The following is a 16,931-nucleotide window of genomic DNA, read 5'->3' as shown; positions in this document are numbered from 1 at the left end:
CTGCCGAAAATAATTTTATTTCCATGTGAAAGTAATGCGAGAAAGTTACATGTCTATGTGAAGCATGGAAATTTAATGAAAAATCTATTAAAGTTATCACACAAAACTTGTGGTTTTCAATTCTGTGAAATACAAATTACAACATGACTGAGAAACCAAGAGCGGAAAAAAGTAGGCTGTAGGTTACTGTATTGAATTACAATCAATTCATCAATCAGTGATTGCAGCAGAATGGCAAAGGAGCGTTTTGCAAATAAATACCTAGTGACAGACACCAAATAATACAAATATAAAACAGTCAACCGTACCATTTTGCTGTTATTAGGTAGTTTTTGTGTGTTGGGTAAACATGCGCCAGGTCAGAGGAGATTCCTGTTGGTGTGTCTCCGCTCCTGGAGACAAAAAGTACTAAATATTCTATAAAACGTGAACAAAAACACCACGCTGAATCACAATACAAATGTGAACGTTAAACTAAAACACTAATTGTCTCGCAGTCCATTGGGCGCCGGTGTCTTGATGAAGTTGTGGTGCGTCACAGAAAATGAGATGAGTCACTAATTGCTCTTATCTTGGTGTTCATCTCGTTTGCGCTGCTCAGAAACGCACGCTCACGGCCTGTACGCACCTGGTGAGCGAGTCTAAAAAAAACAAAAACGGTGTGGGTGTTGTCAGCGCGCCGCCCGGGGGGGGGTTCTCACTGCGGTGACGTGTAGTTGGCAGGGAACAGGCCGATCTTGCCCCGCAGCCTCCCTTTCCACCACGACGCGTCCGAGCGATCCAGCACCTCGATGAATTCGCCGGCGCAGAAGCCCAGCTCGTCGTCCTCCTCTGCCGCGAAGTCGTACATCGCCTTCACCTGCACGGCCGCCGCTCTCTGTGGGACAGGAACAAAGGGGGAGGGGGGGGGGGGGATCATGCGCTGATGAAGGCCTGATAGGGATAGGAGGCCGAAAACCACCGCACTGCATTTTGCACAGTATACATGTTATTACAGGATTACAATCTTGTGAAGACTTTGACTTTGTTGAGGAGTGCGGGTGCAATACTCTCTCTTTGGTTTTCAATACATTCTTGCAGCACTTTCACTCGAGTCAGACTTGAGTCACAGTTTTAATTGCTTGTGACTTTACTTGATGCATGAAAAGAAGACTTGAGACTTGACTTGGGTTCTGGTGACTTGGGACTTGACTTTGACGACTTGAAAAGGTTTCTAAAGTCTTGACTTGAGATCTTGTGTTTGTGTAAATGACTTAGATTGAAAGTGATGAGATTTGTTCCACCAGACGACTGAATTTAAATTCTGTTTTCTGAATTTGTATGGAATGATTGAATTTATTGAAGTTGAAACTGATTATAGAAATCAAACTCATGATGCTCCTACCAAGTTTTTATCCTATTAAAACCATGTTGCATTGAAAAGTCTTTAGTCTTTAGTTTTCTTTAAGATATTAAATTGATACTGAACTCTTCATTTGTTCTGACTTGACTTGCTGTTCTACATTTAGACTTGAGACTTGACATTAATGACTTGGATTTGACTTGGTAATCTACATTTAGACTTGGGACTTGACTTGAGATTTGTGCCTTAAGACTTGAGACTGACTTGGGACTCGCACACACACACACACACACACACACACACACACACACACACACACACACACACACATAGTGAGGTCACACGCCATTTCAGCCAAATTTCAAGAACAGTCTGCACTTTTTCAGGCTGTGAAGAGGGGAAAAGTTCAGCCGGCCCACCTGAGGGAGCGGCATGGTGTCTGATGTCCGACGGGGAACAGGGGCGGAGCTAACCGGGCTGCTTCTTCCTGTGTGTCCGATAGTGTGGGCTCGCTCCTCCAGACCCACTCTCTTCGTCTGCAGGAAGAAATGAACACTTTCAGCTCAGGGTCCCCACACTCACTTGCACATTAAAATCAATTAAATTTTGTGTTTGGTGATATTTAAAGACTCAAAATTGGAGTAAGACATCAGAAGCCTTTTTCAGAAGTGTTTTTTTACTCCTGATCTTGTCAAGTCAGGAAATCCTGGTGAAATCCTTCATTTAAAAAAATAATTAAATCTGTGAATCATGTGAAATGCTAATCCCAGGATGGAGAGAAGACCAGAGAATGTAGGCATATTGATGAATTTGGGTGCTATATTTAAAAAAAAAAAAAAAAATCAAGTACTTTCAAGGCCATCCATTCATTTTCCAAAACTTTCAACGCCTTATTTAGTTTATTTTTTTCTCAAATCCACCAACTTTCAAGGATTTTCCAGGCCCGTGGGAACCCTGAGTTTATGTCTCATTCAAGGCTGTGAGCGGTTGATACAGAGCCGCTCCACGCTGCTGACATCAGATGAAAGTCATACAGTACTGCTTTGAATGAGAGACTGATATCCTCCCATTATATGAGTCATAATAAAGATACAGTAGAGTAGATGTACCAGCTGGCTGTGTGGCTGGTCTGATGCTCTGCGCGGCGCGGCTACGGCTGCAGCTGTGTTGGCGTAGCTGCGTTGTTCAGGCAGACTGCCTCGCTTCAGCTGGGGGGAAAAAAACCATGACGATTATTGCTCATTGATTATTGCAGTGCACTACTTACTGGTCTGCCTAAAAAGACGATAGACAGACTTCGGCTTGTGCAAAATGCTGCAGCAAGAGTGCTTAACCAAGATAAAAAAGTGATCATATCACACCTGTACTGGCCACCTTATACTGGCTTTTCTCTCTTTTAGAATTGATTTTAAGGTTCTTCTACTTGTTTTTAAGGCACTACATGGTTTACCCCTGCATACTTATCAGAATGCCTGAAGGAATATGTTCCAAGTCCGGTAGCAGTAGTACTAGTAGTAGTAGTAGTAGTAATAGTAGTAGTAGCAGTAGTAGCAGCAGTAGTAGTAGTAGTAGTAGTATTATCACTAGTTACTATAACATCAAACCAGGCACATCAGGAACTATAATCCAGTAATCCATAGTAGTATGTAATATATCGACGGCTTGGAGCCAAAGGGGCGTAAGTGCGTTATAGCAGATTTTACAGGAGAGCCAAAACAAATTTTGATCAAACTTGGATCAGCTGCCGTTACCACATACTAAGCACAATATTTCAACTTTTTGTGTTATCAGATTGAGCATTACTATAAAAACAATACTGCTACAGTTTAAGTTGAATTATATTTGTTAACTTTTTTTAAAAATGGCAAAACAGTGAAATACGCCTTTTTGGCACAAACATTGCCCCAATACAGCCATGCAGAATATGGGCGTATGGAAGTAAACAATTGTAAAACACATTCATTTTAATACAAATCGAGCAATTACACTTCAATCAACACTGAAATATAAAACAAGATCAGAATGAATATCTTTATCTTGCAACAATCTCAGCAACTTTCACCAAGGCCATTACAATTGTAGGCTACATGGAACATATCAAATTGATTGATACATTTTTTCTGTTAAAAACTTTTAATCAAGCTCTATAGACATAAGAAACTACTTTTGATTCTAAACTTTTTTTTTTTTCTTTTGCTAGTATAATACATTTTTGTATGTGTCCCAGGACACATCACTTATTGATGTATCCTGGGACACATTCACAGACCTGTAAAACTCCTCATAACACTGAGGGAGAACTTCAGCTACCAGCAGTCTTACTATCAGAGCTCATCTTGACCAGTTCATACTCCTAACATTATAAAATAACATTTTGAATCTATAGGCCTAAGTATTTCATATTAACATATGTATTTACATTCATCTAATATTGACCTAGAATATTAATTAGGATATGAATAGGATACTAAAAATGATGTGATCATGCTGCCATGCTAGCATTACTTACTGTCAGCATGCATTTTGAGTTGACCTAAGTGCATTGTGCCCACAATGCTTGTTCAGTGTCAAAGGGCGTAAGTGCAGTTACGCCCTTTTGGCAGCAAACAAAACCCTACTTTTACTGTTACGGCTTTCAGTTTTTGTTGAATTAAAACTTATGGGTCATGATTTCAGTTGTGTCCTTTTGGCACTGAAAAGATCTCACTGAGACCTTTCAATTGATATATAATACTCATATTCGCCCAAAATCGCACTTACGCCCCTTTGGCTCCAAGCCCTCGATATAGTAAGAATAGAAACGTGATATCTGTGGCTCTTAGTGATGATAACTGTGAAATATTTAGATTGCTGAAATATTATTTAGTGTTGTCATGATGCAGCTCATTCCAAATATAAAACTTGTAAATGCATTTCAAAAGGGCCTTGTGCAGTTCTGGAATAGATGCTTCTGATGGTATAAATCAATAAGGATATTCCAACAGTCTAGCACAAATAATGAAACGTATTTAGATTATTATTGTTAGACTGGACATCTAACTAACATCTTCAGTGATTTTATAGTATAGGATTTTATACTTGGATTGAGCCTAGACTGCGGAAAGATCAAACTATGCCAGAACTAGTTGAGAGTTTAAAATAAACTTCCAAAAGAGATTGGTTTAATTTCAAATGAATCAGCTATAATCTGAGCCAAGAAAATGTTCTCATTCCATACCTTTAGCAGCTTGGATAGAGAGCCATGAAATGTTGCAATTTATGGTTTTTATGACCTTTAAATTAAACACTGGAATATTACTTGTGGTTGGTTGATTTTATGCATTCCCAAATTTCCCCTGGGGGGATCAATAAAGTGCAAGTTTATCTCATCTTAATCTTACTTTGAAACAAGCTGAAACAAGTCAGTTTAAGTGTTTTGAGGGAAATCCAATCATCTTCATAACACCCGAAACAATGTTTGAGCCTATCTAGCCTTGCCTTATTCAAGCAACAGGTCCCGGGGTGAAAGAGAAGTGAAATGTACCGGTGTGGCTGTGGAGGGGCTTTTGGTGTCCAGGCTGCCGTCGTCTAGGAAGATCTCCCTTTGCTTCGAGATGGAGGTGGTCTTGTAGAAGTCCACCAGCTTGTTTAGGGAAGGGAACTTCTCCGACCACAGGAAGTACTGGCCTTTGGTGTCCTTCATCACTTTGAAGTGCTGTACGTCACACTCGTGTCTGAGAGGAGATTGAGTGAAGCATGCAGAAAAAGAAAAGTGTTTTATTAGCTGTAACTGTGAATATGAACAGTGACTGTTTTCACCTTCCTTCATCCCAGAGTTTTAGATTTCCTCAGCTGGATTGTCCTCTGCTGGTCAATGTACAAAACTACAGCAGCAAGGTTAACCTGTAGAGGGCTTTCAGGTGAATCAAGTCCCTGCTGGCGGCCATATTGGAGCCCCTCAACTCTTGAGCAACAACAGCTGAGAATAGGTGAACATCCAACTTGGCCGTCTCACCAAAACTGAACAGACACGGTTCATTTCTCTCCTGTTTTTGACTGGCTAACAGAGCCAAACAGCAGCTGTTTGTTCAGGTTAACTGAGCTGACTCTTGTGAAACTACAACTCAGAGTGTTTTGGAGTAGAGACGAGGGCTAAAGTCAAGACTAGATTTAAGATTAGAAGATAAGATTAGACTTAAGATACTGTGTCACAGTAACCTAAATTTGGAGACAAATTTACCTTATCAGACTACTCACGTTTACCTCTTGTGGTGCTGAACAGACTTGTAGCCACACCACAACTATCTCTTTCTCGTTTGTCTTTTTCTAGCCTGGTGGTTATATATTTAGTCATTATTTCTACACAGCCAATTCTTCAATGGACCTCATGATGGGGCCGGCCTGGTTACTAGATATGTGAAACAACTGCAAAGCCTCTATAGTATCAGTTATACCAGTAGTTTACAGCATTGACTGTGCACTATACAAACTGTACACACAGGGTTTCCACACTCACAAATTCAGGGAATTTTCACTGACGTTTAATTGCTTGGTGAAATTCAAGGACTCAAAATTGGCATGTTTTGGGGGAACTGGTCAAAAGAGACCCACGTTTTTACTCATGATCTTGATCTTCAAAAACGTACAAGGCCTTTAGTTTTAGTTTTTCCTCAAATTTAGTTTTTCCTCAAATCCTCAAGCTTTCAAGGATTTTCAAGACCTGTGGAAACCCTAAACACACACACACACACACACACACACATACACACTTGACAGAGATGGAGAAGTCTCCCGGGGAGCTCTGGGACCCTCGGATCAGAAAGCCTCCCACGTCTTTGCTCCTCAGGAGTTCCTCTGCAGAGCTTCGACTGGCGTTCTCCTGGAACCACCTGGAGACACAGACAGACCATAATAACACTCATGCATCTCCGACGCCAGCCTTCCTCCACAGGCAGACACGAGGGTCACGTCATTTCTCGTGGGTTAACGCAAGTGGTTTTCACCTTGGGGTTTGCATTTCGACGTAGTTCTGCGGTACGTATCCTTCCTGTCCGTGCATCTCTGCCTTATACCACTCGTCTTGTGAGCCTAAAATCTAATAAGAGTGGGGGAAAAAAACCCATCAACAACATGGAGTCAAGAGGCAGGACATCACACAGAGGTGACAAAACACTTTCAAGCCTCACTGATACAGTTCAAAGTCGATGAACACGTACTCACCTTAAGTATATCTCCCTTTTTGAAGCTGAGCTCGTCCTCCGCCGTTGCACCGAAGTCGTACTTTCCTCTGGCCTCCATTGCGACAGACTGAAAGGTTTAGTGGACGGAGAAATAGGAGCACAGGGATTGCCAGAGGGTCCGCACCGAGTCTTTCTAAGGAGAGAGAGAAAGGGGAAGAAGAGGGTTGGTTGAAGAGGGTCAAGTGTAAAAAAATCTCATAAACGTCGGCTGTTCAGTAAAGGGTCAAAATCTACAGGCTTCATCAACGCTGTGAAAAAGACAGTGATGGAGCTGCAGGGAATCAAAAGTGTTTTCTGATGTTAACAGATCAAACAGCAGCAAGTATACGAACTAACTTCAAAACGTGTGTGAAATCGTATCTATAACATCGGGGACGCTTCTCCCTCTGAGGTGTCATGATGGTATTACTCTTTATCTGTTGTTGCACTGCAGAATACAGATACATCCTCCAGTGATAGCGCCAGTCTTTTAGAGCAGCGGTTATCAACTGCGGGGGGTTTGCGGGGGTCATGCAAGATGATTTACAGATAAGAAATATATTTCTCGATGTATTATCGTGTTTCTAACCTATGTGAGAAACGCCTTTAACTTGTGAAAGGTGCATGTGTGCAGCTTCTTAGAATATTGCTATAATTATGCTTCTTAGAATAGTCAATAAAGTGAAATAGCCAGTTATGGGAAAATAGAAAAAAATAATTTTGTTTTTTTTTGTTGTCAGTGTTCAACACTCTATGCATTTAAACCTGCAAAGGCGGGGGAAAAAAAAAGTTTGGAAGATTGAGACCCACTGTTTAAGATTGTCTTACCCTAATATAGCAAGAATTAGAGGATTCATGCCCAAACAAGACTGAGAAAAGCTCATCCACGCCTTTATCTCTGGTAGGTTAGGCAACTGTAATGGTCTTTTGTCGGGTTTTACCCCAAAAAAACAGCTCATTCAGATCGCTGCTGCTGGAGTTCTGACTAAAACTAAGAAAGCTGCACACATTGCACCAGTTCTCAGTGCTCTGCACTGGTTTCCAGTTTGTCAAAGAATTGATTTTAAAATACTGTCGGTCGTCTACAAAACGCTCAATGGTCTAGGACCGAAATGCACCTCTGACTTGCTCTTACCATATGATGAAACCTCTAAACCCCTCAGGTCATCTGGGACCGGTCTTATAACTATTCCCAGAGTTAAAACGAAAGCATGGTGAGGCAGCGTTTAGACTTTTAAAACTAGGCTTAAAACTGTTTTGTTCTGCACTGCCTATGCAACTTGATCTTTATTCTCTTTATTCTTCTTTTTCATATACACTTTATTATCTCTTTTTTAATTTATCTTATCCTGTATTTCTTATCTAATGTCTTATATATGTTGTTTAAAGCGCTGTGAATTGCCTTGCCTACGAAATGTGCTTTATAAATAATCTTGCCTTGCCTTGCCCAAACAGTAATTTTTGTGACAGCGAGTGCTAAGTTCTGCCCAAAACAGGAATTCAACTGACAAACTCTCCACCTCGGGGGAAAATACAGTTTGTTCTCCACGATGCCAATGAGCTGCTTGAATTATTTATATCTGAACATGAATTAACAACAGTACATCTGCACATGGGACAGAACAGAGACAAAAGCGGCATTCTTCACGATATACAGTTCATTTTAAACAACTATTCTTTCTTTTTTACACAATAGTCTTAATCCTTCAGCATTTGATTCTGTTTTCAGGTGAACACAATGGAAAGGCAGGAAAGAAACAAGAGAGATGTAACAGCATACTGTATGATGAGCTAAATTCACACCCGGCATGCAAACACAGTATACACAGTATGCTAGCAGTGTGCATTAATCCACTCCAAATCTGTTTTAGCCTGATGAGAACTTTACTCCATTTACTTACAGTTATACAGTAATATAACACTAAAATTCAAACAATTTAAATTAGGAATTTTAATTTTGATTCTAGGAGGAATACTGTTTGGATGTTGAGTTTGAAAACATCAAAATTCAGATTTAAGCATCTTGTTTGGTGTGAATCAGTGCATCAGCAATACACTTCTAATAGAGTCCATTAAACTTTTCTTTTCTTGGTTTCAAATCAATATCGTGTTTTGAAAAACTCTTTTCTGAGCCAAATCACACTGCACTTGCACAGAAATAAACAAGAAACAATAAACATTAAAAAAAACAATAAATAGACTATGATTTGTATTTGGCTTCCATTATAGATTCATGTTTGCTTTCATTATAGCAACATGTTATTTCTGGCTGGTGTTGATCATGATAGTGGATTCTGGCCTGACTGTGCCCATCTGTAGCAGCAAACTGGGAGTTGAGCTGGAGTGAATTACTTGTCAAACTCAGTCTGCAGGTTACACACTCCAGATATGAATGAAATAAAGGAACTGGAAAATCATTTTAAAATAGGTAGAGTCACACAAGCGACTTCCCTATTTGTTACTGTTTACATACAGATACACAAACAGACATGAGGAGCGGGATGTGTGTGTGTGTGTGTGTGTGTGTGAGGGGGGTGGGGGGGAGGTGTATGTGGAGGTCAACACATCATTAGGGAAAATGCAATTCTCCAATTAAAAGAGCAAAGCGAACCCTCTGAAACACTGGTCGAATTTCGAAAACATGGGCTGCCTCTCCTCCTGTCAGGGTTCCAATCCCATGATAGCAATTATCTTTGATATTTCAGTCGGTTATTTTCCCACAGACTTGAATAAACCGTTTGCTCTGTTTGTGATAAAGGGGGGATGTGGTGAGGATCATGAAAAACCCATACTCTAATTATCTCATAGCTTCATTTAATCTGCTGCACTACAACAGTCAAGTCTATCTCCTTCCTGATCCTGATGTAGTGGAGCTGAAGCTGCTGCAGTGAAATGCCCGCTGTATTCCCTCTGCCTATGACAGCCAGTCTCATTCATGACAGATATGGATGTGGAAAACGATAACGCAGTAACTCAAAGACCTCTGATTATGTTCCTGGATGCACAAATAAGGGAAATCAATTCAATTACATGTACAAAGTTATTGCTTAACATACAAAGTCCTTTCATTCATGCACATTAGGGTTTTTTTTTCTCTTCACCTTGCTAAATCGGGGACATCTAGCCCATCTCTCCCTCTAAAGTCAACATAATATAGTTACTTATTGGTGGTAAAAGGTCTCATGTCAGCTTCCGCATGATAAAAACAACAAGAGGACTCTTTGGAGAAGCATGCAGGAGGTCAGCAGCGGGAAGTGACGCCATCACACATTCCATCAGCCAGGCTGTCCGATGCACCAGCTGAGCACTTCAGTTGTATACAGTTTGCATTCAGCTGTGTAAAGTTTGCACTCAGGCGCATCTGAGCGGAGCAATTCAAGTCCCCCGATAATAAACAGCGTATTAGGCAGTAAACCGCCATGCAGCATGCAAATCAAGGCAATAACTCCGTGGCAACATATCTCCATCTTAACAAGTCTGTTATTGAGTTATAAAATTGTAATTTTCTCAAAATAAATGAAAAAATCTGCTATTGGCATTAGATAATTTCACTTGTTTCCAGTGCAAATCAACTTGTTTCAAAAGTTTTGAAACAAGCTGCATTGGAAACAAGTGGAGTTACCTCACCTCACTGGCAGAATTCTTCTCTTGGTCTACAAAATATGATTTGAAGACTGAATATGAGACTAAATGACTTGTTAATATGGATGTTTTTTGCACTACAAAATTACACTGACAGAGGAACTTAAGCATCAACAGTCTACAAAGAGAGAGATTGGCAAATTCTGGCATGAACTCAAAGGCACCGGCCAAAGGAATAGCATAAAACCTCCACAGCTTTCTGCTCTCAGACCGAGTGTGTTGTTGAACACGGCAAGATAAACACCTTCAGACAGAAATTCCTTTTTTTTGTGATGCTGTAGGATTGCAGTGAGTGTAAAGCAGCTGAAGAAGAGCGCTGAAAATGAGCCAGAGAGCATTTGGATGCCATGGAAGAAGATGAACCTGGGAGAAAATGTTGTGCAGGCCTCTCTCTCTCTCTCTCTCTCTCTCTCTCTCTCTCTCTCTCTCTCTCCCTCTCTCTCTCTCTCTCTCTCTCTCTCTCTCTCTCTCTCTCTCTCTCTCTCTCTCCCTCTCTCTCTCTCTTTCACTGCACACCGGTGAGAGGGGACATGAGAGGTCGTGTCTTTTTGGGGGTATTTGATTCGTTTGGAACACATTTTCTTTTTCTTCTCATATACCAGTTATAAACGGATAATTTCCACTGAGGCTAACCCCGAAAATATCAAAGAATTACAAGGTTGATGCTCAGTCACAAAGTCAAAGGCTGGCTGCTTTTCTAAACTACTGTCAAAAACAAAAAAAACACAACATTTGCACAGATATTACACAGTCTCATACTTTTACAGTCTTTTCAAGTGTTTCAGTTGAACGGTTCAACTGAAGCACTGAAGCTGTATAAGCAGGCAGGTGTTTTAATACCAGCATGCACCAGGGAGGGGCCTTTTTACTTCAACTGTAGATAAGGGAATGAAACCCCATGCAACACTGCAAGCAAACAGTGTTGCATGGAGTTTCATTGCCTTATCTACAGTTTTTTTTTTTCTCCTTTTGCACCCGCACAACAAACTGGTCTGGTGTGCAGATTTCCATTTAGCCTTTTTTTTTTTTACCAGATTAGAGCAGAGGCAGGCAGATGAAACTTTTGCACGTGTGAATCAAACTTCTGCCTGGACACTGGACTCTGTCATTGCCTGTGTGAAACCTACTTCAACGGTTGCATCAGCGGCTTTTGAGCCGTTTGCAGCTTAGAGGCTTTTGTGGAAGAAGACACAAAACCGCTGCAGGTACAGTTCATCGTCACAGTTGCGGGTCAGGTGAAACGGCAGAGAAAGCAAAGCAAATAATGTCAACAGAGATGCAAATAAAACCAGGTCACCATCAGAGAACGGGCATTCCCCTTCTCTCACAGCATTTACATTTCAGGTGTTTTGCTGACACTCTTATCCAGAGCAACCCCGCAGTAAGGGAGCAGGTAAAGGCTCAAACCTGGGACCTTGTGGTTTACGGGACAGGCTCTCGAACCATCCGCCCTGTCCTGCCTCCCTCCCTCTCAGCATCGACCAGTTAGCCAAGGCTTACCGTCTTATTCCACATACGGACACAGACGGTGAGGTGCTGGGGAAGATATTTCACACCCAGGGACTGAATGCGGGTCGCTCACAGCTTTGGCATCAGAAGGAGGATCAGGGCGCTGACCTCTGACCCTCATGCCTGACCGCTCTGGTGAAAAACACACAAGGAGGTCTCGGGGGAATACGCAAAGAAAACAAGCTGATCCTAAATATTATGAAAAAAATAGAATAGAGTTTTGCTAGAGTTGTGGTATAGCCTACGTGCGACTCGGAGACTCTACAGATTGCTTGAGACTCTTTTCAAAAACCTAAACACAAAACATCTTTTCAATCCTACACGCATTGATGTATTTTGTTGCTTAAATTAACTCACTTCTGACTGGTTTATTGAGTTATTACCTTGGTGGATCCTCTATCACTCCAACAATAGCCTTAGAAAGCACTTCCCCTCTGCCAGGGGGTTAAACTGTGTGACTGGCAGCACTGAGGAACAAACTAGCTATTTCGAAACAAGAGGATCTGGTAAATCAACACATATAACACAGAAATTAGACCAGAAATTTGATGTGCACACCTGTCTTTGTCTGTGTTCAAGAATAGTTGGGAGCTACAGTACATGCACAGCGTGGATAGTAGGCATATGACCAGTTATAAACAATTCAAAAAGCCTAATTATCACTTTAATGTGGTGCTGGCTACTGCAGATACAGCAGAGATTTCTCTCAAAAAAGGCAGCAGTAATTGATACAGTGAAAACGACACGAATAGTAGTAATAAAGAGTTGAACTTCAGTGATTTCATATGGATGTGGACGTGACAGGCGTGACAAATGGGAAAGAGAAAGGGAAAGAGAAGTGAGTTGCACTTGCAAGAGAGTAAAAAATGAACTTAAATGAAGTTTCCTGAGATTTAATAAAACGAATTTCTTAAGCTTACCTTGCCTCCTTTCCAAGTACCGGAGCTGAGTGTAATTTCTGGAAGTTTATTCTAAGGCTGGCCTCTTCTCCCTCCAGAGCGTGAACGGCATATTTGTAAATCATAAAAGTTTACAGTGAATAAATAACAAGTCCTGGCGGTGACGTAGTGAAACACAGGCTTGTCCCTCAGCGGATTATTAATTTCTGAAAGTCCCCGAAACCCTGCAGAGGAAGATGAGCTCCGTGTTCCTCTTGCAAAACACACAGATCTGCTGTGGACGCCGCTCCTCTGCTCTGTGATGCGGCTTCACCAGACCGCCTCTGTTCAAACTACGGCTGTCAAGTCAGCGAGCATAAAATATAGCACTTCCGGGCCTTACTTTCAGAATAAAACCCTAATCGTCAAATGTGCTGCAGCGTTTTTAATTTTGTGACAAAGTGAAAGTAAAGACTGTATTTAAAAGGAGGAATTTGTACTAAATGAAAATACAAATGTATGTATGCATACTCCTTTTCTCAGAATGAGAGCCTGTTCAAAGCCTTATAAAAATAAAGTCACTTCTTTTCTAGGCTTTATGGTAGGCCTACCTCCACTAGGAGTAGCCTGTTAGATACAGTCAACAGCTAGTAGGCCTAATGCACATATCCAAATCTGCGTAGCCTACTCAATACATGTTATCTGCATGTAAATTGAATATATTTGGTAAGATGAATACACTGTAAAAACTCATAGTGCAATTTAGTGAAATCAACTCATCTTTATCCATTAACACAATATATATAGACGTGTTTGTCAATTTCAACTTAAAAGTGCTAATTATGAGCTTCATTACTTAAAATCATGAGTTCACATCTTGTGACTTAAAATTGTGAGTCACATTCACTAAACATTCACTAAACTCAACACTGTTAGTTTATTAGCAGACTTCCCAGTATGCATTGCACTCGGTTTAACTCTCCAGAAACTCTTCCTTCTTCTGGTTTGAATGAAGTTACAGGATAGAGACTTGTTATGTATGTTTGGTGAACATAAGTCAATTTCTGATAAAAAAAGAAAATAAATAAATACAAAACCATGATAAAATCTACTATCTATCTTATTTCTGTATCTGGGAACAATCAACTAACTTTTTCTCTGATGCACATGGCAAGTACAATCAACTACAAGTAAGTGTATTGCAGCTGCAGACTATATGCTGAGCTGTGTATTAATCATGTGGTACAAGAGGAACTGGAACTTAAACTTAGCAAACCTTGTGAAAAAGTAAATAACACTGGATTTCAGTTCATCAATTAATGCATTCAACTTGGAAACACGAATCAGCATGACTAGACATTCGTTGATTGAACTTATTGTTTGAAGTTCACTCAGTTAGCTTTTCTACATTAGAACAACTAACTAATGATCTTTGACCTGACTATTCAGTACTACTTCAGTCAACTCACAATTTTAAGGCAGCAGGGACACTAACTTTTTTAAGTTGAAACAGTAAGTTTTCTTTTACAGTGTATGTTCTGCTGTTACTTCGCACACCCTCATAATGCTGCAACTCACTTTTTACATGGCCCACCTCTCATTCATACTTTTCTACTTGATTTTGTTGTGTACCTTTTACTTTTATACCATGCACTCTAATAGCATTTTTGCATCTATTTTCCTCCTTCAGTTTCATTCCAATTAATATAAATGATTTAATATAATGATTCTACTGGGGATTTATATGGGAGTTTTGTTGTGCTGCTGTACACCCCAATACTTAGCCTAATTATTTTAATTTTACTGGTAGTGATAAATTGTGTGTCTTTATTTTGAAGACAAAATCGCCAGCTTCCTGTCTCATCCTGTGTAAGACTGTCTGACTTGACGCAGCTGCGCTTCCTCGCCCCTTTTCTCGCACATTTCTCTTCTGATCCGATCACTGTGAAAGTCTTATCAACGGAAGAGAGGCATGTAAGGTCAGATATCACTTATCAAACCCTCGTGCACGTGATAACTGCCGCTCTGCACGCTCCACACACACAGGCAACACAAAGAAGAAATATGTCTTCTTCTTCTTCTTCTGTCACTTTTATGTCTATGAAACAATTAAAATGAAAGGATGAAACATATGTTGTGTCAGCGAAAACACAAATTATCCACTAGGCTTAGACGAGATATTGATTGATAATGATTGCATTTCATTGTAGAATTGATCAGTATTACACTGGTTGTCTATGGGAAGACCTTAACCTGAATTAATAATGGGTTAGGGTGAGTTTTGCACTAATATGTAGTCTATTATTATTAGGATTATTATGATTATTATTATTATTATTGTCATCATTATTATTATCCTGGGTTTTAATGGAGAGTTTTAGTGTCCCATGGTCTACTAAATGCTTCAGATGTTCAAATGTTTAAAATGTTTCAGACGCTTTTCCTCCGTGTCGAGAATAAAATCCTGAGACAAACACTGAATACTTATGTTTTGGTTTTTTTTTGCCTGAAAATCAAGTCAAATGAATGAATTTCAGCACAAAACATCCATCTAAATCTAATCTAATCTACTCCTACGTGTGTCCGTTTGTTTGCAATACAAGGTGAGATGTGTCACAGCGAAGCGTTGTGTCTCTGCTAGTTCCTAACATGCAATCAGTCTAATAATTCCCAAGAGGGCCGATCAAACTGGGCTCACTACAAACACAATCACTGTGATTGATCAGCTTCATGCTGTGATCCATCTCTTTTTTCATGGGAGCTGGCTGATACCCAACAAGACACAACAGGTTACTAAGGATGCAAAATTTGTTCATCCACTGTTTTTATCTGCAGAAAAAGAGTTTATCCTCCTGTCCAGGCTAACAGAAATCTTCATGACCTAAATTCATAGTAAACATCATAGTAAGTAACATTTAACTGATGTAAGTTATAAGAGGATGGGTCTCTAATGAAAGAGAACTTGCTTTTGAAAAGTCTAATTGATGAATGTTCATTTTCGTGGTTGTTTATAATGATCGTTGACTGGAGGTCAGAGTTTACCCACCTCTTTATTTACCTCTGGTCACCCATGGGTGGAACTGGTGTTAGCCGTATGCCAAAACTTCCTCTATGAACAAGGCTGCTCTGAAATCACATTTTCCTCCATCATGAAGCAGCTGGAGTGTGTGTCGTCGTCACGGCTGTCGGCCCAGGAGACGAGCGCTCTGCTGCACGAGCACCATTACATAACATCACCACTGTTAGGGAAGTGTCTGAGCTGCTGTTTCCTTTATTTTGACCCTACGCTGTAGATATAAAGCTACAAACAAACTGTGAACAACTACAATTACAATTACAATTTCCCATTTGGCAGACGCTTTTATCCAAAGTGACGTACATATGAGATTTTAATAGAAACACAAGCAAGGATCTAGTCAGGAGAGAACAACGAGAGTAAGTGCCATAAAGCTGAGTTCTGGACAGGACCAGAACTTAGCTTTATGGCTAAGTATGGCTTTATGGCATAGAGTGCATACAACTAAACTACTAAACAACTAAATTATAACATGGCTTTTATATGATCAAATTCATGATATGATACATACGATACTCCAATACATGCTCTTAATTAGCCTCAGATAAGCCTGTATTCAGTCTTTAATTTGATGTTAATTAGCCTTTAATGAGTAACATTTAATTAAGCTTTAATTAGCCTTTAGTGAGCCTTTAATAAGCCTTTTAATTTTCTTCTTTAGGCTTCCTCTTGAATTTAGTGGTGATGCTACAAGGAAACACCACAAAAAGTGTTTTGAGTCGACCTTGCAGACTTTGAGAAAAAGTCAACCATTATCTATAAACCTGCCAGTGAAATGGCTTTGTTCATGTTGTGTATTTATCTGTCTCACCAGTCACACTACCTGTAATGTATTCAGTCAATGAAGTTGGGCTTCATTCACTCCTGGGGAAGCACACAAAGAAAAAAGGGAAACCTTCTAACTATACTGCATGGGGAAACAGATGACTGAATGGAGACTTTACAGGATGTAACACCCCTGCGGATACAACACTTATCTGTTTATTCATGATTTCTTCCTCAACATAACACCATGTTCTTATATAGGTTATAGTCAATGTATCACATTACTCGGCAGCCCTGACAGTTTGCCATCAATCAATGAATATCATCCTGAATGAAGTGTTATTGTACATGGCAGAAAATCACATGTACTTAAGAGCTTGATTGCTTCTTGGAAATATGATTTACAGTTTAATTCAACATGACTTCACTCAGCTTCAGTCAGCTCGTCTACATGTAAACGCGGCATGTAAACAGTAATAAGTGGATCAAATGAAATGCTGTATAGAGCAAATGTCCTTCGT

General features: G+C 40.1%; 1 protein-coding gene across 1 annotated transcript; it reads right to left on the bottom strand.

Moving 5' to 3' along the window:
* Nucleotides 1-6: 6 nt before the first annotated feature.
* On the bottom strand, nt 7-12,876 carry grap2a (GRB2 related adaptor protein 2a). Its single transcript, XM_071542369.1, has 8 exons — nt 12,612-12,876; nt 6,542-6,694; nt 6,325-6,416; nt 6,091-6,210; nt 4,866-5,055; nt 2,452-2,550; nt 1,762-1,878; nt 7-877 (listed from the first exon to the last, which is right to left on the bottom strand). Exons 2-8 carry the CDS (start codon nt 6,617-6,619, stop codon nt 698-700), a joined length of 876 nt encoding a protein of 291 aa, XP_071398470.1. The 5' UTR covers nt 6,620-6,694; nt 12,612-12,876; the 3' UTR covers nt 7-697.
* Nucleotides 12,877-16,931: the final 4,055 nt, after the last annotated feature.

This window comes from Centroberyx affinis, unplaced genomic scaffold (genome assembly GCF_046629955.1).
Source record: "Centroberyx affinis isolate AG114_WGS23_722 - 3 ecotype Tasmania unplaced genomic scaffold, CSIRO-AGI_Caff_v1 ptg004071l_1, whole genome shotgun sequence".
Classification (NCBI taxonomy): Eukaryota; Metazoa; Chordata; class Actinopteri; order Beryciformes; family Berycidae; genus Centroberyx; species Centroberyx affinis.
This window is presented reverse-complemented; position numbering and strand designations above follow the sequence as displayed.